Below are 22,466 nucleotides of genomic sequence, written 5' to 3'. Positions count from 1 at the left end.
TATCAGTATCTCAAATATGGGCTGGATAACCTGGCTGTTTCTATAGTTTTACATCTTGAGAATTCAAGAGACTGGGGGAGCAGGCTCTGAGACATCAAGAACTCAAGAACTCATCTCTGCATCAAATCCCTAAGACTGTTCTGAAAGTCTGTATGGTTCTACATCTGCACCCTCAGCATTGCATCTTTTGACTAATTATTCCAAATTAGTTTCTACCTTTGTTTGCTTTATTATTTTTAAAAAATATCAGATGGGGTATAATCATTTGCTTTCCAGGAGAATGAGATAAACTATCTGCATTTGGTACTGGCATATTTTAAATTCAGTCTTTCATTAATTTTCCTCCTTACCTGTTACCTTCTTGTTTTCTTATTATGAAGATAAAGTAGATTTCATTTTACTTTTCATTGTTTTATAACAGATTAATATTTAGAAATGATCAGTTCCTATTAGTCATAGCTCATTCTTTCTTCTTTGCAGTCAGAGCTGTATGAAATCCTTTACTAAACAAAAGATGAATGATTTCATGTGTAACTCGAATTGCAAGAGAAATAATTACTGACAAAGGGCCATATTCAGATTTTTATCCTTCTTTCCTTTTGTGAAAACAATAATTTAATTTGATTCAGAGTTCCAAGAGTGAGAACCTTGGATGCAAAGCAGGTAAGGAAAACTTCCCCATGGAAGCAGAGTTGTGTGTCATGGCCAGTAGAAGATTTGAGTTGCATCATTTCCATTTATTAGTTAGTATAAGGCCTTAACTTTCATTTAAAAAGATCTGGCTTCAATATTAAGGATGAAAAAAAAATTTCTTTTTTGCACAGTTTAATTCTTTTTGCCCACTGCTATTCTCTAAAAATCACACCACCCTCTCCTCTCTTACATGGATGTTACTCATAATATAAATCTTCTCATGCTCCTGAAGATTTCTGAAACATGTTTTTCCTTACATTTCAGTTATGTTTGGCTCAGATGCCCAGGTACTGAAAGAAATTTCAAAGCCTATAAACAAACAGTGCCTGCCAGTCAGTCTTAGCACCAATGGCCTGATAGCTGCTTTTGTCCTTTTCCTTCCTGCTTTGGATGGCCCTTTTGCATGCAAGGAAGAAAAGATAAAAAGCTCTGTGTTATTTCACAACTACTTTAGATGAAATGGCCAATACAAAAAAAAACCCCAAAAATATGAATTTTTGTGAATACTTGGAGAGAAAGTAAAGTTAAAAATAATAGAAATACTCAGTAAAATAGTTATTTACTTAATTCCTTTAATTCCTTAATTTCCTTTAATGAGGAAAGGCTAAAAAGACAAACACAGTGATTGGCTAAATTCAGCTTATGCAGTGGTGGGGAATGGAAAAATATGAACACCTGAAGAACCTGCCCAGGTATGCAGTGTGTATAGTACTGTACACCCATGTTCACAGGACTGTAGCTCGTTATGATAGTAAGATGATATCAAGACCAGGAAAAATGAGACTTAAATGTCCAACAGAGACTTTTTTGGGCTGGGAATCCAGATGTGTTGGAGTTTTGCTTGTGTTTGCCACTGTGGAATCTGCTTTTCTTGCTCCGTGGGCTTTGACCAGCCACTCCTCCCAGTATGGCTTTCAGCATGGGTAGTCCAGTCTTCTAAATATGGAATATTTGCTTTTTTCAGGAAGAGGATCAGGATTGAGAAAGGTGATTTGGTCCATTCTTTTCCCACTGAGTTTCTTGACAGTCACCAACCAATATCTGTTTATTTTCCTGTAGCAGAAAAATGACAACTGTTGTGGAGGAAGGACTGGAGCAAGTTGCATGCGTTTGTGAACCTTTGAAATTTATTCAGTAAGCAAAGGAATTCTAGTAAGAGAACTTACCTTCCAGCTGTGGAAAAAGAAAATATTTTTATAGGAACCAATAGAAATTAGGAGGTACAATGTGTTTCAGTTCTGCACTTTTTGCTACTGGAGTGTTTGCAAGATGCTGCCCACCAATCCCATTGAAACACCGCTGCTGTTCAGTCAAACCGCTCAGAGCTCCCTGTGGCTCCTGGGCTTTCCCCTTGAAGTCAAAGAGGGTAATTGGTGCCTGCTGGTGGCAAGATTTGTGTTACTCAGCTGGGCAGCCTAGAGGCAGCTGCTGCAGTAAATCTTGTAGCTCTTGTGTTAGCTGACACCCCCCAGCCCTGCAGGCAGTGCCAAGGGGGCGATGTTTCTGGAAGTGCCACTAGTTTTCTGCCCTGTTTGTTTGCAGGGGTGCCCAGGTACTATGAGGAGTCCCCTTGAGCTGGAAAGGAAGGAAGCCATTCTTTGAGTTAAAAGGTTTCAATTGATTCAAGGCAATGGAGAATCAAATTTCAGTCTTTCATCACTTGTAATAGAAAAATCCATGTGCATTGATAGTTCTCCCCAGTCAAGTATCCCTTGTTTTTAGGGCTGCCTATCAGATTGAGATGGGTAGCACTGATTTGAAAATGAAAAACCTTCAGTTTTCTCATAAAGGGCAGGTCAGATGTGTATGGTGCATCCCCACCTTTTGCAGTAGATCACATGTAATGCTAAGTAAAGCCCCATTTAAATGACAAAAGAATTCTTGGGCTACATGTTAGCTCTTTCCCATAGTAGCTGAATAAAAGAAAAAAAATCATAATAAATAATTAGGGTGGTAATATGTTTGACCATTATTTTTTTAGTATGACTTTTTCTGTTATTATTGTAACAGAAATGATCCTTTCAAAGGCAACTAAAGTGCTAATGATAGCTAAGAAGGTCATTCCTAGGAGGTTAAACTGGTTTAATTAGAATTTATGAGAAGGTTACTATAGGAGTGCAGAAAGATGTTAAGGGGTTAACCTATAAGAGATTACATTGTAGTCAGTGTTCTGTTAAAGTTTGAATTAATTTTTCCCATGGGTTTTTCACATTCTAATTTTCAACTAAATGAGACATCTGTTTCAGAAAAGGAAAATTTGCTATGGTTGTCATAGCAACTATCATTCTGTAAGAAAATTATTCCAATGGTTACTTTAGAACAGAAAGATAGAAATTCAGTACATAAAGCAACATCCGATTTCTAGCACAAACTCTGATAATTCAGCCCTTTTTGTGTGGCAGATTATTTGGCCTGCAAAACTTGTTCAAATGTTTTAAACATAAGGTTAATTGTGCTGTAAACAAATTCACCTCTGATATATTTTCCCCCTTGAATCTTACATGTAGACAATCATTATTCTTATCAAAATAACAAACTGGTTGAATTTCAGTAGAGTGTTGGAAACACTCAAGCTGTTTGCTTGAAAAAGGTAAGACCTAAATCAAAGTATATTTCTACAGATGAGTGCTTCACTTCAAAGGTGAAATACATTAATGATGTATGTCTTCAATTGCCAAATAAATTTTTCTTGGGTTGGCTTCTTTTTTTCTGATGATAGTGGATTTTTCTCTTGTAGAACATACCTGGCAATATTTTCTTCGTCAAATTTAATATTATTGAAAAATACATTATCAAAATAATTACACTTTTCCTGAGTAACCTCTAACTAGGAATACAGAAATTCAGTGTACTCTATATAAAGAGTTCAGGTTCTATCATAAATGCAAATTTTAGACAAAGTTGTCTTTGCATGACGTTCAGGTCATGGGCTCATTCGTGGGTATTAGAGAAGAAGGCTTTTTTTCCTACTCAGAAACTTTTATAGCTGTTTTGTAATAAATTTTCAGAAGAAGGGGCTTGGGGATTTCTAAAATCCCTATATGCTTATAAAGATGGTATTTGCTTTGGGGTGGGGGCACTGAAATGTGTGATTTGTCTTTCTTCTCTCCAATGTAAAGCATGCCAACATCCTCCACTAAATCCTTTCTTGGACCTGGGTTTTTTGGTTTTTTTTTGGTTTTTTTTGCCAGAAATATTCCAGACATTTCCTTCCATCTCAGGATTGTCACAAAAGACAGCATAATGGCAAATCACACAAGTTGTAACATCTCCCCTTCACAAAAGAACAGCTCCAGCATGCATAACTTACCAGCCCCGCTGCAGTCACCACAAAGGGAGCGAGGGAGGGAGGAGGGAGGGACGGGGGAAAGTGCTTCTTGTCTTAATAAGCAGATCATGCCTATTCATAAGGGGAAATGGGCTTTTTTAGAAAGTGGCCGTGTGTAGTCCAGCCCTGGTAAGCCCTGGTAGAGGCAGGCAGAGGCTCTCACAGCTGCCTATGTGGTTTGTGGTCGTCTGGATTTCAGCAGAATTAAGCTGACTTCTGGTGAGACCTGTGGCAGTCATGAATATTTCTCTTTAAAAAATGCTTCATTGTAGTCTTAAAATAATTATTTTGTGAGTTTTTGACCTTTGCTTCTTGGGCAAATACTGGTCCTTTCCCTTGGTTTCCTTTCTGTGTCTGGCATACCAATGGACAGTGCCTCCCCAACTTCCCATCTGGGACCCACGGACAATCCTGTCCCTGCCCACCCCAGGCATATCCATTGAAACTGTCAGTGACTTAAAATACATGATTTACTGTGCTGACACTTCTTTTGCCACCTATTTGCCCTTGCAAATATTTTGTCAGTGAGATCTTAGAGAACTTACCCTGGGCCTACAATTTGCCCAACAGTTGTGTATTTTCTTCTTGGTGAAGAAAAATACTTGGCCTCTTAGGTGAGGAATGCAATCCCAAGGCAGGAAAGGATGAAGAGTTTAGAAAAAGCCAACCACTGTACATTTTTATGAAGTCTTCCACTTCTGGAATATCCCAAGCACCTCACAAACTTCAGGTTTTTTATTTTCAAGGCATTCCTGTGTGTAAAAATAATTTCCTTATCTCAGTGGTGAGCTGAATGTAAGGAGGGGCAGATCCAGCTCCACAGAGCTTGTGTGGTTGCTGTGTGGCAATGTCACATAGTAACATTGCTGGTACCTTGCTGCACAATAAGCCAGTTAGGAGAATCCCATAATTGTTTAGGAAAAGACCACTGAGGTGATCGAGTCCAGCCATAAACCTGATGCGACTAAACCATGTCCCCAAGTACCACCTCTGCACATCTTTTAAATGCTTCCAGGCATGGTGACTTAGCCACTTGACTTATCAGGGAAGAATTTTTCCCAATATCCAATCTAAACCTCCCCTGGTGCAACTGTAGGCCATTTCCTCTTGTCCTATTTATTGTTACCTGGGAGAAGAGACCCAATTCCCACCTTTCTAAAACCTCCTTTCAGGTAACTTTGGAGAGATAAGGTCTCCCCTGAGTCTCCCTCTAGACCGTGGCAGCAGGAAGTGAGGAAAGGCTGCTTGGAATGCTGAACAGGGAACCAGAAAAGTGTGAGTTTGTGGCCTGATGTAGGGAGGTGCCTTAGGCAGCTGCCTTGGCCTGAGCAATGTTACTCAGAATAAGATTTGGGCTTCACTGCTAGTGCTGTTGGCATTTCTCCTTCACACACCTTCTTCACCTCCCTCATCACAGCTTCTAGCTTCTGGAGGCTGGGACATGTATTTCTGGTCCCAATAGCAGATGTTCGAAGTTTCACCTTTTTTTTTCCCCTGGGACACCTGTTTCTCAAAACCCTGGTTATCCAGGGCATGTGATGAAGAGGCAGGAGATGAGAAAGAAAGCTTTTCAGTCATCAGTAGTTGAGCTTCTTTTTCTCTGTGGAAGAAAAAGCTTTTGTTCATTGTTCTTCAAATATGGGTATGGCCATGGGACATCAGTCAAGAAATTATTAAAACTTCCAACCTAAAACTAACCCCTCAATTTTATGACCTAGAATTAGAGCCTAGTCAGCAAGACATAATTTAACACTGTGATATAATTGCTGTGAAATATAGTTTTTTAATCAATGGGGTAGCAAGATACAGATAAATTATATTCTGACTGGCAGTGTTACAATCCCGCTGCTCCATGATGAGCAGCTCCATGAGTACATTTTAAAAAATGTAAATGCCTGTCTGATAAGGAATCCTGAATATGGAAAGACTTACTTAAAAGCAAGTCAACACAGCAGAGGACAGAAGAAATTTGTGTGTAAGAGAAGCAGCAGCATTCTTCTTGTTCTGATAGGATGTATCCAATTAGGGAAACAAAGCAGCAGAGATGATGTCTCTGACTTTGGAGCAGAATCTGTCATGGTGCCAGGGTCTGTCCTTGCCCAGCTGGTCATAGGCTAAGGGCCAAATGTGCTGGGAGCCAATGTGAAACATAAATCACGTGGAGGTATTTGAGACAGCTGTTCTTCTAAATGTTGTGAGAGTCAGCGTGATAATCCACACATGGAAATCTTGGTATCCAGGCCTTGTAAGTAGTTGGAGCAATACTGTGAAATATCCTCTGTGCTGCCTACTGAAAGCGGGGACGATTGCTCGTATTTGCTGTACAAGTTAAACTACACTGCTAGTATGGAAAGAGTGGATTACTGTGCACACAAAGAAAATTAATGCTATTTGTGTCTTCAAATTCCATGGTAGCAAAGAGTCAACCTCAGTATTTTAATTAGATAACCAGTACATGGAAGTAGCACTGAAGACATTCTCCTCCTCTCTTGGCAGGCAACCTTGGTTTTATGGCTGGGGCTTTAATCTTCCACGAGGCCAAGCACTATTAGAGAAATGGAACCTTATTCCAGATGGAATAGATATTCTTATAACACATGGACCACCTCTCGGTAAGAAAATAATAGTGCTCTTAGCTGTGTATTTCAGATGATTATACGGTAACTGATGGCTCTCCTTAGAAAAGGAGTGGAATCCTCACTTACAAAAGTCAAAAGCGACATGCATACTGATTTCAGCAGCACCAGGACTTCAGCTCATGATTACCTATGATACCTCTGCTCAATGGCAGGGAATTAAATAATGGCTTTAAAAATAAAATGTTAACACATAAAGCCACAATGAGCTTTACAAATAAGCAGGGTCTAGTTTTCCTATGCACATCTCTAATCTGCCACTGGTGAAATTACTAGATTGAAGGCATGGAGCCTGTTTGAAGAGAAATGCAGGATTAGGATTTTATTTTTTATCACTTTCTCCCTGACTTGCTACTGCATTCTCCCACCAACAAGTACCCAGAATCTCTTTTTTCCCTCATTATGCTGACTTGGTGCACCTTCTGCCTCACAAACCCATATGCTCCCCATTGTTTGCCTGTTCTTTGGACAGGATGGTTGAATTGCTTATCTGTAATATAAATTGGCAACATGAAGAGGTCAAAAAGAAATAGTTTTGCATGTACATTTTCCAATTATTTTAATATAGGTGATATAAAAGCTATGTATCTATAAGAGATTTCTTGTTTTCCTAGAAAATTTGGACATTACCTTTGCTACAGAAATAATACAACCACACAAACTTGTCCAGATTCAGTAAAGGCTTAAGGCTTTTAAGCTTTTTTTCAATGCATTTAACATACAGCAGTCTATATTTAATGTGACTGTGTTTGACTCTCACTAATTTAATAAGTGGACATGAACAAGAAGCATATACTCAAGTGTTCTGCTGAGCCTTACTGTGCTTTGTGTGAAATGAAGGCAGTTGGTTTCTTTAAACCTTTAGATTCACCAATTTCCTGAAGCTAAAACCCTCATCTTCCACCCTTTCTTCTCTTTCAGAGCTTGGAGGAGAAAGTATCTAAAGGGTTTGTGTGTTGTTTTCTTTAGAAAGACATGTTTGCATTCCACTGCTCACTAATCCTGGGGGAAGGTAGTTCTTTGTGAGCAGTTTCTCACAGTTAGGGGTGTGTGTTTTGATTCTTCACCTAAGTGGAGTCTCATGCCATGCCATGGACTGATTTTAATATGAGCCTGTATTGTAAAAGTGGATGTCAGAAATTAAGTGTTTCAGCCCTGAGATATCAGCTCCAAGCCATTGGTATGGGGGTAATCCCTCCTAGGTTCCAAGACACAATGCTGTGTTTTTCATGTAGTTTTATTTATAAGTCATATTTAAAACTTTTTCAGAAGCTTTTTCAGCACTTTGAAAACCCCTTTTAAAGCCAGCTGGCCAGCTGTAAAACAATCCAAACTTCAGCTGACTGGAGATTCACTCGAAATCTAATGCTGGAAAGTGGAGATTCAACCACCTTGCTGCTTTAGCCACCAGGCCTCTCCAGTAGCCTCAGGCATCCAGCAGAGGGAGGAGGACCCCTAAAGAGCACTGCAGAGCTGGCACTCAACAGACAGACTTTAATAATAAATTTAATAGTAAATTTAATAATTGAAAAGTAAATTAATAATTGCAGTAATTCTGAGGAAGGGCCACCCATCTCCAGTGATTGTAATGGAGTAATGTGAATTCCCCCCATCTCCATGGCTCAGTATGTGGGGTTTTTTTTCCTTTTAATTCTTTATCTTCAATCATCCCCCAAGAATTTCCTTTATTTTTTAGAAGTTCCTGTTTCTTTGTCTCTCTCTTATTGATGCATTAATAGATGGCTCAAGCACAGAACCCTCTGCCTGAGGGCAGGAGCTGTTGGACTCCCTGACACCCATGGCAACAGATATATGACACTTCAAAGAACTGAGCACTCTGCTTAACTTACAGAACCACCTCATTGTGCAGCTCTGTCCACGGACCCTTTGGGAGACAGGATCCCCCTTGAACCTCCCAGCCAATTATTTTAACAAGAAAGCTGATTCCTGTTGTTCTGATTTTGGAACTCAGAACCTCACTAGTATTGTTCCTAATGAACATAAAAAGCAATCAGTCCTCTTGCAAATTCTGGGCTTTTTTCTCCAGCATGGCTGCCTAAATTCTGCCCATCATCCATTTTCTGTGCTGCTCTCTGATTCCCTCACTTCAACAGTGTGCATCCTCCTGAACTAATTAATAATACATTATTACATAGATTTGAAATGGTCTGATTTAGATGCAGAAGAACCATTAAGAGTTAATGAACTTTGATTTTCATTTAGCCATTTAACAAAAATCTAAGTAATTTTTCTCTTCTGTTTTAGAGTAGTGCTTTGGAATGAAGCACTACTTCATCCCAAAGAACTACTCTAAAACAGAATAGATGGGAGGTTCACAGAGGATGGGAAAAAAAAGCTTAAAACAGCGATTTTGCACCGTTTTATTAGTAACTGTTTATTATTATTAACAAAGATATGCAATGTGTTTCATAGCTTATGAAATATAGAATTTTTTGATTATGGGATCAGTGTTAATGCTCATTTCCGTATCTGCGTATTTTTGTTTCCTAAAGATCTCCATTTAAGATTCTTTTATTTCTCTTCCAAAATTTCACTTTATTTTCTTTGGTTTTAATTTAATTTCACCCTTAAGTCTTCATTTGCAGCTGTCTGCTTGATAGTCTGTGACAAAGATTTATACTTTCCTGACAGCTGCAGAAACCTGTTTCAAGTAACCAAACATTAAAAAACCCCTAAGATGAACTCTAATTGTTAGCTAGGTGTAATCAATTATTCTTAGTCTGTGTAGTCAGGTGTACATAATAAGCTGCAAACATATGGGAAGGCTTCAGAAGGGTGATAATGCATGTAAACAAAAACATGTTCAACATAAATAATGCTTAATTTAATGGAGAAGTTAATTTTATGGATTTTTGTTTGTGAAGTTTTTGAAGTGGAAATACTTTCAGCTTTATGTTCACTGCAGACATTTTGACAATTAACTGTTTCAAATCACTGGAGTAATAACACCTATGGCTATAATATGTTTACTCTGAAAAAAACCCCAAACATGACTTTATTGCAGAGGAATTGCTGGCCTCACTTTGACATCATAAGTGCTGTTTTTCTCTGGTGAATTTTGACCTCCCTTTGATGGCACATGTGAATTCAGGAGGAGTGAGCATTGCTCAGCCTGGCTGTAGTTCAGCAGGGCTTTCTTTTTCTACATTCCCTGCCAGGTGCTGAACAGCACCTTCAGGTCTTTGACCATGATGAGAACTTCCTCTTTTTGGCGCTTAGGATGCCCCACTCCCAGGTTGTTTCTTGTTTTTTTTTTTTTCTGAAAATTGAACTTAGCTCTCTGAGTAGCTATGAAACAAGTGCAAACTTTTGCCATTTTGGTAAAACCTCACAGTTTACTGAGCCCAGTTTTCAAGCAGTGGCAGCTAAAGAGGTATTTCTCAATGTGAGAACCTACCCTGAAGCTCTAGCAAATCTGAGAGCTTTTCCAAGAGTTTGAATACCACACTTCTGGTCTTTTAAACCAGTTGGCTGGCTGCTTAGCCATGCTTGAGTGGACATCAAAAGTAAATGTATGAAAACCAGGTCCAGGCTCTGTACCTCTGGCTAAAAGCACAATATATTCACACTACTGCAGAAAATCCAAGAGATGCAAAGCTATGACAGGCACACAGGGAAAATGTAGAACAACAAAATAAATCCAGGAAGATTTTATCTTCTAGGTTTCCAAATGTGAGCCTGATGAAAATGACTGAACAATAGAGAGAAAACAGATTGATTGTTGCAAACACTCCCATACAACATCCTCATACTACTACTTGGAAAGAAACATGGACTTCAGTTGGCAGTAAACTTCCCCCTGCAGTATTTTTAGACAAAGAGGCGAGTTGATGCAACATTTCTGTCTATTTTCATAAGAAATACATTTTTACACAATTTTTGTGCAAGTAAATGCAGCACTTGAAATACATCTTCTGCAAAAGGCCTGAGTTTCTCTTCCTATCTGAGATTCATCAGTTTAGGGAAGTGGAGCTTGCTGTGCCATGAAGTGGTTTAACTCAAGGAAGTCACTTTTTGGGTATGTAGTGGATTCCTCACCTGAGCTCCACTACTGTAGGATTCAATGTGATAACAATAGAGTTGTAGTATTGGCAGCACAGATTCCATTACATTGGTTCAAGTGTTCAATCTAAAAAAGTAGGTCCCAGGACAGGTTTTAAATAGTTTAATGTTCTTTTAAATTCTTTAGAGGCTCTCTTTGGATTTACTGCACTTTATACCTCATTCTCTTCAGGAAGAAAAAGGGGTAAAGCATTGAGTTATCCCATTAACAGTGCAAAAAATGCTTTGATTGCAGTGATTATTTTTATTCTTTGAAAAAAAACTGGAAAGAGTTATCATAGTCCTTTTTATCCAGATGAGCTTTTATGGTTTTCCACCAGTATTTTTCTTTCCTTCCTCTTCTGCATACCAAGGCAGACACAGTTTTTGCCATTTCAGTTCTTCTGTGGCTATTTCTAAAAGGCCATGAGACATGAAATCTCAAAAATGCTGTATAACAGCACAGCTTTGTGGATTACCTGTCTTCTCTTAAAGCTTTCCTTTCTTTTCCGAAGGTTTTCTAGACTGGGTTCCTAAGAAAATGCAACGAGTAGGATGTGTTGAGCTGCTGAACACAGTCCAGAGACGAATACAGCCAAGGCTTCATGTTTTTGGACATATCCATGAAGGTCGGAGCACATTTCTTTTTATATATATGTTTTTATAAATAGCAAACAGAGAAGTCTTAACCAGCATTTTCAAACTTAAATGTCCGAACTGAAGCGCTTGAATTCAGATACATATTTAGCTGTATATATAGAGGTGAAATTGGCTGATATCCACATTTCAATGCTTGTACTTGAGCTATCTTTCATTTTCTACATCTATAAAACAGGTTGATGCTTCCTTCACAGGGATGAGTACTGTGAATTTTAAAATGAGAATACAAGTCCAGTAGTTACAGAAAGTGACTAAATATTAGGATGGAGGGATTTTTTTTCCTTAGTAGAATCTGTGCTTCACAATAATTCATGTAAGACCTCTGTGTGTTAACTTCTGTGCTTGTAAAAGGGGTAGGAATATTTTGTGTTGCTTCTAAGGCTTGATCTTCAAGATTGTACAATAACTTGTCTCTCCCCATCCGAGCGTATATGAAGTTGAAATCAAGAGGGGTATCACCACTGATATCATCTACTGGTGTAGAAGTTCCAAGATATTTATGGATGCATTTGGTTGCTTTGTCAGGGGAAACATTTTGTGCTCAGACAAAAGAAGTGGTTCTATTGACTATTTGATATTTAACTGGAGAAAAATAAAAAAAAAGAGTTCCCTTTGCACAAGCCAAGTAAATGGTGACAGATATGCTCTGCTGAAGTCAGTGACAGCAGGAGTTCATCTCCAGGCAAAAGGAAAGGTAGATGCTGCCTGTCCTGTTCATAGAGCAAGGCAGAAGGCTTCAAGCAGTGCTGCCACCCCAAGCAGAAGTAGTGGGCTGTGCAGGAGTGAACCACTGGCGTGTACGTGTGTATTATCAACTGCTCCATCTTTGGCAGTGTTAACTTACTGGCAGGAAAAGGTACTCCACAGCTGCCAGTTTTCTGCTTCTGGGACTGCTCCAGCCTTTGCTGTAGGATCTCTGTAGGTCTCAGCAGTGCAGAGATGGAAAAATTGGAGGAGATGGCATTCAGATACTTCTGGTTTTGTGAAGAACCCTTCCTAAGATATCCCTCTCTGACTTGCTGCTGGAGGCTTTCACCACAGCACATAGTAGTGACGTGGCTGGTGGTGTAAAATTAATGGATAAGATGTTCAGATCATTATTTTATAGCTCAAGGATTAGGTCCATCCTCCTCCTGTGTCTCATCTCCAGTGACCTGTTAATGCCTGGTTAGTGTCCAAAGTACTGTTAAATCACAGAGTAAACAAATAATGCTGCTAGAGCAGTCTTTGATATTCCAACCAAGAGAGCTGGTGAATACAGTTCAAACTCATTGTCATTTCAGAAATTATAAGCCAAGTGGGTTGCAGGGGATATAAACAAACAGCAAGCCATGAAGCTTCAGGCAGGTAAACAAAATCACATCTGCTATAACCAAGTCCAACTTTGGCTCTCAAGGGAAGAGAGTAGCACCTCCATAGAATAGCGAATTAATGTAGTTGGCACAGTAGGTATCAAAACACAGAAACAAGGTACTCTTCTTGTTAACTATCATAATTTAGAGAAAACAAATGGGGAACTGCAGAGCTTGTTTTTCAGTGGGCTGCTAAATCTCTGCAGAGGAGAATTCCCATTGCAGGCAGCCTGTGCAAACGAAGCTGCACTTTGTAGAGAGAATGCATGATTTGAACAGATGAGTTCTTTCTCGGAGTGAGCATAGCTACATCTGCAGCAGTCATTTACTGAACATCTGGGGAGAAGAGGTGCTTATAAGAGATGTTTCTTCCCTATTCCCTCTCTGCACTACCATGTCTGCCCAAAACTACCTCTACACATGGGCTTTCCGCTGATGCACCCATGGAGGGGACAAGCAGCATGGCAAAGGCTCTGGCTAAAATTCTGGTTTTCCCAGTATAGCCAGTACTCCACTGAGGTCATGGTCAAGGAAACCCTGTTGGCAGTGGGACAGGAGTGAAAGCTGCAGCATTAGGAATCTTCCAGCAAAAGAAAGTATCTGGTCTCTTCAAATATGTAGCCAAGGATTCAGAAAGTCCCAGCCACAGTGCTGACTCTTCTCTGTGCATTTTGTGTTTTCCTCAGAACAGTCATTCCATGGCAAACAGAAAGGGATTTAAAGAAATTCCTGTGACAGGAGCCTGACAGAGTTTTCTTCCCTCCCCGGGCTCTAATTATAGTGTAGTTTTTCCATGGAAGGTGCAGGAGGCCCTGCATTATTCAGGGTGTTTCAAGGAACCAAAAAGAAAGGAATTTGGCTACTGTTTCTTTGTTTGCAAATTATGCAATTTTCAGTGCTGTGAAAGACACAAAATTGCATTCAGAGAAAACATAGGGTCCTCAGTACCTAGGGTTTGAATAGCTAGAGCTTAGTGTGTATATAGCAATGAATACATTTCTCTATTAAATTTATGAAAGGTGAGATTGAATCTTAGTGCAAATGCTTTCTACCAGGTGATTTCCCCAAAATCATGTATTTCTGATGACAAATGCAGTTCTTCATATTGATCATAATATTTCAGTGAAAGTTTCCAACATTAGGCCTTTAGCTTTCATATAATCAAGCTTATGTTTTTTTTTAGAGATTCATTAAAAGATTTTTGACAGTGGAGAGTGTCTTCTCTTTCATAACACCAAGGTTGTCAAAGGGCTTCTTCTTCACTTTCTGAAACAGCATTTCACTGTACTACTACAGGAATTAGAGCTGAAAGTTTGGTTTTCTGCATATTTAACTCTGGAATTGTTTGCCTTGGGTGTCTAGCCAGACATGAGATGTAGCTGAAGCTTTTTCACCACTGGTGAGACACACAGATGTGTGTGTTCTGCTGTGGAAATGTTCTGGTGTTTTAGGGTGTGAATTCACCTTGTCTGTTAGACAATGCACTCAATAATAAAGCCATCTTTTTTCAGCCTGGGCAGGCATTTTAGTGCCTTTCCATCAAGTTTGGTTAACAAGTTCAAAGACAAAGCAAGAAGAGGTTCCTACTAGGCAAATCCTGCCCTGATGCACATGCACACGTACTTGCTTCAGTCAAGCAATGTTTTTTCTTCATTGGTTGCTTAAAGGATGTTCAACACAGGGCAGGAAAAAAAGGTGGGAAGATTAAAATTGCCCAAAGTTTGCTGCACTGATGACTGCAAGCCTAAACTATCAGAAGCATCCTTTCCAAAACTAAAACGGTTTTAAGAGAAAAATCTCTGCAGAGAGAAGTATCTGTCTTTCTAAGGAGGTTTAGTGTGCTGGCTGCCAGAGATAATAGCCACCAGCTACTGAAGGCCCATTTTGCTTTTCTTACACAATTAAAAAGTTATTCTGTAGGACAATGATGGTATTGATTCACAGAACATTTATGTTTTGCACAAAGATAATTTTTAAATTCCTTCTGAGTAATAAAAAATGTGGCACTTATCATTGTGTGATAAAGGTAATTAAAAATGAAAGAATATAATAAGGAATAATGAGAGTAACCAGGATTTTTCTTCCTTTTTAGGTTATGGTGTCATGGCTGATGGAACTACCACCTATGTGAATGCATCTGTGTGCACTGTGAATTACCAGCCACTTAATCCACCTATAGTTATTGACTTACCTACTCCAAGGAACACATGATTATAATGAGGATTTAAAGTTGTACCCAACACATAAGCAACTTTATATTGCTGGCTGAGAATCCCAATAGGGAACCATTCAACAAAAAAGCAAAATCCTTTTTTTCCCTGCTAGCTCTTTACAGATAAATTTGGAGTAACAAAAGTGGACAAGGAACAAAGACATTTTGGTGCCAGAACCAGATTAAAGACTAACATTTCACCATTAAAATGTTTGTGAACACAGAAAAGTGAATGCATTCCACAAATATATATATATATATACATATATATATATATCTATATATATATATCTCTAGTAGGGGCTTTTGTACATACCGTATACTGGACTTATTAAAAGAATGATGTCTTTCAAAGGAGTGTTTCTTTAAGAAAGTTTGCAGTTTAAACGTAAGTGTTTAGACTAGGATTTCCTCATTTCAGATGTTTTTCAGTGAGCTCTTGGTAAAATAAAAATGATGGTAAAGATGTTTTCCCTTAATCAACATGGCAAATATAAAAGATGGTGCACAAATGACCAGTCACAGGAGGAAAGCTATTTCTCCATGTCCTCCAGGTCTAAGTCTTTGCATCTATTCAAAACCAATGCAATACAGGCCCTAATTCACTGTACTGAAATGAAGTTTTACTACATCTGGCATTACAGATGGCAAGAGAAATGGTGCATATTGCCAGCATGCTGTAAACAGCTCAACATTCAAGAAGGGAGACTGTGTTAAGTGCAGTATAAACTCAGGAATTTGTAACCTGGCCTCGCCTGTTTAAAAAGAAAAAAAAAAAAAAAGGATGACATTTCCCTTAAAAAAAAAAAAAAGAAAAAATATAACCGTGTTTTCATATGGTAAAGAGAGATGTAATTGTACTTAAGGAAAAAAGAAAGGACCTGTAAAGAGCCCACCCAATGATTAGTAATGGTATTTTAAATAATACCTACTGGGACCATTGGTTTAAAAACTGCTAATGGGACATGCAGCCAATGATGAGATTACTGGTTTGAATTTGGCCTTGGTCAGGAGTGGTTAAATGTCATTGTGATAATTTTGTCCTTGGGAAACATGGATGTCAAGGGGAAGGTATCAGCCCAAGGTGTGGTTCAAGCACTCCCTTTTGGGTGGCTGTGAGTGACAGGCACACACCAAAGTGTGCAGAGCAGAGGTCACCTCAGGAGACCTGGTACTGCTGTTTGCCCACTTGTGGACACTGCTCAGAGAGGCTCAGCACAAACCCAGTAGAAACCCATCTGTTGTGTTGCTTTTGGCACCAGACAAAGCAGGGAATGTGGCAGGAGCTGGTTGGGAATGGTCCACAGTTATGGTACTGCCCGTGCAGCTCTTCTGTAGTGCTAGCAGAGGTATTGAAGCTGCCAGGATTTCAGTCCTGTCCTAGGCAGAAGTTTAGGAATTGATTAGAAAGCTACCAAAAAAACCCCAGGGCTTCAGACATGTCCTGCAAGAAATGGATTTCTGTCTTGAACTAACAAATATGTCCTTTTGACTTGATGGAGATAATTTAACTGCTGTATTCTGAATGTGGGCATCCTGAATTTGGGGCTGACAGCATCTAGGCATTAATCTTGTTCACACACATTGGGCACACCACAGCACTGCCAGCTCAGAGCTGGTTGCAGATCTGTGCATAGCCCACATCTGCACACATGCATTGTAGAATTGTGTGTGTTACATGGACGTAAATGTGTTTAATGTAGCAGCTGCATGTACATTATACAAATAAACAATTTAAAATACCTGTGTTGCAAAACCAGGCCATGTGAGCCTCGACTCTCAGCTAGGTGGGCACAAACTCTGCTTTTCACTGGCTTCCCATGTGCAGCAGCTCTTCCAGGTGCTGCCTGGAGCCGAGATGTTCAGGCCCAGTAACTGACTCATGCTGTGGACCCACAAGAAGCCACTAGACCCCCCCGAAAACATGACAAGTCACAGGTCTGTCATTTTTGTAATCTGTTGGGGTGACCATGTGTCTAAACTAATGTGCTGCTTTTTTTTTTTCCTGAAAATGAAACCCAAAACAATAGGTGACACCTGCAACTGGTTTTTGGGGGAGTGGTTCACAAGTGCATGAGCAGTCTGCCATTAAGTCAGATGGGGTCAGTTTTGTCAGAGCTACTTGTGTAGAAATTTCAGGATCAGCTCCTAAATCAGTAAGAACTGAAATTCATAGTTGAATATGAACTCCTGTCATCATTGGGAAGATGAACAATAGCATGTAGTTAGAATAAAAGTGGCTTATCTAGTCACAATTCAAGTGGTTTGCAACAAATGTGGCAGGAAATTGGCTGTATGTTAAAGTCTGAAATGTTTACATTCGCTCACAGCACTTAAATGTTGAAGTGAAGGGAAGAGGTCCTTTTATTAGCCTCAGCAAAATTTCTATGTCAACCATAAAATATTCTCTTAAAAATAATTTTTCCTAAGGTATCTTCCAAATACTGTGTATTTTTATGTGGAAAGGATATGAAAGCAACTGTTACTTCAAAATATCATTTAAAGTACTTGGGGTATGAAAGCTTAAAGATTATTTAATCATTTTGACATAACTTGAGTGTTGTAATTTTTGGTCAAGCATGTTAGACAAATAAAGGCTTAAAAAAAAACAACACAAAACAAAAAATAAAGTCTCTTAATGTGCAGCTCATGTGATCAGCTCCATGTTGGAATGACTGCCATCTTCTCCGGGAGTAGGAGCCAGGCTGTGGGACATTAAAGTTGTTATGGAGGGGCCTGCACTGTCCCTGAGCTTCCAGCCACCACATCTCCTGCAGAGGGAAACAAGCTTGAGGTTTGTGTTGCAGAGAAGGGAAAACAGCAACCACCGTCTGTAGTGGATGTATTTTGGTGGGAGAGTGTGCCAGGTGTGCCTGGGAGGCAGGGAAAAGCTACTGTGGGAGTGCTGCAGCAGAGCTCTGGAGAGGTCAGGAACTGGGATGCCATCCTTTGGGAGTGGGCAGCAGCTGGGGGAAGGAAAGTTCCTGCTCTGAGTTGGGTGTCAGGACACATCATCACAGAGCGGGAGATTAAGGCCAGCTGAGTATGTTTATTTTAATTTTGTGGGCAAAGAAAGACCTGAGTTTCTGATCTACCTCAGATAAGGGAGGCCATGAAAAGGAAGATTTCCACAAATTTGCCTGTGCAGTTGTCAGCTCTATTTAAATGTGGGATGACCTCTCAAGTAATTTCCTGCCCCACCTCCCCTTTGCTGACCTTCACTGATATTTATCCAGGTAGCAGTGCTCCTGAAGGAAGGTGTGCTGATGTGTATCACTAATATGTGCAGTCCCGTCACCAGGCAGAATTGTTGGCTGAGATTAATTCTGGTTCATTTCAGCAATGAATAGGGGAGATATCACTGCATGTCAATGAAAAAAAAAAGATGACAAGATTATTTTTACCTCTCTCAGTCACATACGGCTGAGGATGTGAAATGTTCCTTGACTAGAAGGAAGGAGCAGGCTGGAACTCAGCACCCACCCAAGCAACTGCTTTTGGTGCTCCAGGAAGGATCAAAAACCCTGTCTCAGGATCATGCTGGGGACACAGCAGGTGGGAATGTGCTCTGGTCTTGCTGCACCAGGGATCCAGAGGAGATAAGAAGTGGTTTGTCTTTTCCAGTCACTGACTACTGCCTACAGTCAATGCAAATACTTCAGAGGATGGAGGAATGAGACATCCCTTAGAAGGCAATTTTTGGAATAATCTACCCATGGGGACCTTTGCCCCCATCCCATTTATTGCTGTTTGTGTGAAAATTTCTCTCTTAAAAGCTATATTATTGCTTTCTGCTCAAGTAACTCACACAGAGCAAATAGAACTGCAAATGGTCTTTCCTTTCAGGTACATTCTTGTCTCTTTCTTGCAAGTCTCTCTGCATCTGCAATTTTAGTGATATTTTGGAACAGGAAGCACCCTGGATGATTATGCAGAGTGCATTAGAACAACAGTATTTTGCTAATCCTTGTACATGTGCTGCTGCTTGGGTTTATTGACTGTCCCTTTGTTCTCTTTTTATGTGCAAAGTGAAAATAGGAGTACTTATATGCACCTCTTTTGTGCCATTTGTTATTTTGTATATTGGCCATTATGTTGCTTTTTACTCACTTCATCTAGAAATTAAAATAATTTCAATTCTAGCTAGCCTCTATACCTAACTTCCTTACTTTCCCATTTTGGAAATGCTCCCCTCCTCTCTTTTTGATGTGTCATTTGGGAGTTGGTGAGAGGCAGCAGTGCCAGAAGAGGACCTCCTCTTCCTTCCTATCTGACCATTTAGACACAGTTCTCTGCTACTTTCTCTCCTGAGTTTTTTCCAATATCTTCATTTTTTTTAGGAGTTTTTGGGATAATAGCACGTATTTGTAACCCCTAATGGACCACTGTGGTGACCTGCCCATGGCCCTAGCTCGGTTTTCTCTTCAAAAGGTGAGAACTGATTTGGACTTAGCACAACTATCACTCCTTCCTCTCAGGGAGCCTTGCCCAGGCTGTGTCTGTGGTGGGGATCTTCTTCCCCCACTCTGGCCTGTTCCTCTGGCTTTGGTGTGCCCCTGGCAATCCTCATCATCCCTGGCTGGGATAAGGAATTGTGTGACATTTGTGTAGCCTTCATCCTGCTTTTGAGGTTTTTGTTTCTTAGCTGCTGCCCAAACCATGACCCTTCTATGCCCCTCATGAATAACTCTTCCACAAAGGTCTTTATCAAAACCTTCACAATTGTCTACACCAATTATATCAGCAATAGCTCTTCTGGCCAGGACTTTGATGTACAAAAGCTTTCAAAGAGATTAAAGGAACAGGCTTTTCTGCACAAATCAGTTGGCATTGTTTCCCCCCCGCCCAGTGAAGTGTATTCCCTCTCCAGAGCACCATGGACTAAAGCTGAGCAGAGCAATTAACCTTACCACTAGGTGTGTGCACACCATGCCCTTGTGCTCTTTGCTCTCACCCAGGGCCACGTGGGCCTGGTTAGTGGACAAATGCTCCCTGCTGTGGGAGAAGAGCCCATTCTCTCCCTCAGAGCTCTGGTCTTGCCTCTGCATGGCCTCGGGAACAGGGAGACAGCCATGGGAAACAACGACACAGACAGGTTGCTGTTTCCAGAACTCTCATTACATTTATCCTGTCAGTGTCTCTGTGTTCTGAATGGGGTGAGCAACTTGAGCAGGGCCAGATGGGAAAATGCTGGTTGCTATAAACATGTTGCAGTGGCTTATGGTAGAATGAAGCTTCAACATCAGAGTAAGGGAAAAGCTTTGTCCAACCACATGAGCTGTCCATCACCCAGGAAAGGTTGGGGAGAATCAAAGGTGATGTTAAAGCACCCTCCTACCAGTGAAGCCCCACGTGCCCCTTCCCCACTGCAGTTAGAGCCTGGCTGGGAGGGCTAGGGCTGGCACAGCTCACTGACAAGTGCAAATTTGGAATACTAAAGATATCAAGATTGGTGGTACAAAACTCTCCACAGAGGCCACTGGAAGGTTGAGAAGGGGTCTCAAAGGGTGCTGAGATGCCCTCTCTCAATGAGTGCCCCCTCGTCCACAAGGGAATGTCTGCATGTGTCCTGGTGGGGACACTGCCTGTGGGGGTGTGGGGCTGAAGCTGACGAAGGGGACTAGGGGACTCCTGTACCTCTGCCGGGCACAGAGCCAGATGACCACGGTGTTGTGTGCTGTGAACTTCAGAGAGAGGCTTGTCCCTGCAGGATTTCTCTTTCAGCCTGGTGGTACTGCTGCTGTGCTGAAATGCAAGGGACAGGAAGCAGCAAGGTCAGGTCCTGCACAGCCCTGCACCTCCGGCATGCAGAGGAGGCCTTTGTGCAGACAGAGATACGTCCTCTGTGCCCTGTAGTAACCCACAGTGGCAAATTTCAGGGTCTCCTGGCAGCTTTACCTCCCACCATGATGACCTGGGCCAAATTTTCTAGAAATAATAAAATTATGCAGGATAAAGCAGTTCAATACAGGCAATTAAACCTGTATTTATGTTTCTTTCTACTCTTTACTAAGGCTGTTGCATGGCACAGCCATTCTGGTTACGTCTGTTATGTGGTATTTTAAAATGCTGCTTCACTGTGTCAGCTGCTGATTATGTTGCCTTTGTCACCAGCTCCTGTGCTTCTCAGCTGGTCACTCCTAGTGGTCCCTGCCATTTCACAGCACTCACATTGGGGCTCCCTAAGAAGCATCTTGCCATGGACACTCCCACTCTGGATATCTCTTTGGGGCTCCCCAAGGGTGAGGGTCAACCCATCCTGGCCTTGTTTTTGAGCCCACAGATAAAACCTTCCCCAGCAGTTTTAGCTCCAAAGACCTGCGACAAGCCAGGAGTGGTGTAGGAAAAGGAGACAGGTCCTTCTGCTTGAGAGGAGCCTGGGGACAACTCCCACCATCACCTCAAGCCTCTCCAGGTGAGTCAGTAGCTGCATATGGGGTAGGTTCCCTCCACTAGGAAGAAGAGCCCTGTCCTGGGGGAATGAATACCAATGCCAGACAGAGCAAAGGCAGAGCAGGACAGCAAGGTAAAGCATGGCAGGGCAGGGCAAGCCTCCAGAGAAAATGGCCCAATGGGGTCCACAGCATCAGAGCTTGTTCCATCAGTTGTGAAATGATACAAACCTTTGGCACCCCAATAACCTTGTAGCCTGCCCGTGGTGCTTCCCACCCCTCATTCACACACCAGGGGATGCAGCACCTGTGCCATTGCTTGCAGTGACATAGATCCTCTGTAGTGACATACGCAGGAAAGGGAAAGCTGCCGTGGAGCCACCAAGGTGTCATGAGAAGGAACTGCTTCCAACCTGCTTCCCCATCACTTCAGCCTGTGCTCTCTGGATGTCCATCTCTGAGCAACAATGGTTTACCCCCATGCCTTCAAAAGCACCTTCTTTCCCCACCTGTTCCAGTAGTGTAAACATAATTATGTTTATTGCTTGTTCAGAAAGGAAGAAAACCTCTGAAGAGTTACCTATCCTGTTCGTTTCTGCAGACACCCTTAACAATAATTAATCATGTGTATTAACATGGGGTCAAGAGACTTGTCAAAACTGCAGCTCTCGAGTGGTAAACAGAGCTCATGCAATTAGCAGTCCCCACTCTGAAAACGCTAGGATTGATTCATTGTTCTTTCTAACACCTAAGAAAGTCAGGGAAGTAATAAATCATGAAAATATAGACAAGGCACTCAGCAAACAATGATGAAGACACTTCATCAGCTGCCTGCAGCTCTGCGTCAGTGTGTTAGCACTGGAGTCAACACTGAGCTGGTTGCTCAACAGCTGGAGCCACCAGGCACTCACAAACACTGCAACAAACTCCAAAATTTTGTGCCCTCTTCTGCATTAAAAGTAGGGAATTTCTTAACTGCTTTTAATCCAACTGCTACCAAGCTTATGCCATCCTTTAAAATAAAGGTACAAGATCTTTTAATGCCCAGATTTTAATCAGAATAGTAGGACTTTCTCTGCCATCCACAAGGCTGTGTGGGTGGAGTGGAAAAGGGTGCAGCTGCATTTGCTG

At 41.0% G+C, this 22,466-nt stretch overlaps 1 protein-coding gene across 3 annotated transcripts in view; it reads left to right on the top strand.

The window, feature by feature from the left end:
• The window catches only part of MPPED1 (metallophosphoesterase domain containing 1), a 64,613-nt gene extending 45,528 nt beyond the window's left edge, over positions 1–19,085 (top strand). For all 3 annotated transcript variants that reach the window (XM_066568422.1, XM_066568423.1, XM_066568421.1), the window contains exons 5-7: positions 6,518–6,633; positions 11,235–11,348; positions 14,824–19,085. In XM_066568422.1, coding sequence (XP_066424519.1) covers positions 6,518–6,633; positions 11,235–11,348; positions 14,824–14,942 — 349 coding nt within the window. In that variant the 3' untranslated portion in view covers positions 14,943–19,085. The remainder of the gene's footprint in view (positions 1–6,517; positions 6,634–11,234; positions 11,349–14,823) is intronic.
• Positions 19,086–22,466: the final 3,381 nt, after the last annotated feature.

This window comes from Molothrus aeneus, chromosome 32, assembly GCF_037042795.1.
Source record: "Molothrus aeneus isolate 106 chromosome 32, BPBGC_Maene_1.0, whole genome shotgun sequence".
Lineage (NCBI taxonomy): Eukaryota > Metazoa > Chordata > Aves > Passeriformes > Icteridae > Molothrus > Molothrus aeneus.
The sequence above is the reverse complement of the archived record's forward strand: the minus strand, read 5'-3'. Positions and strand labels throughout refer to the sequence as shown.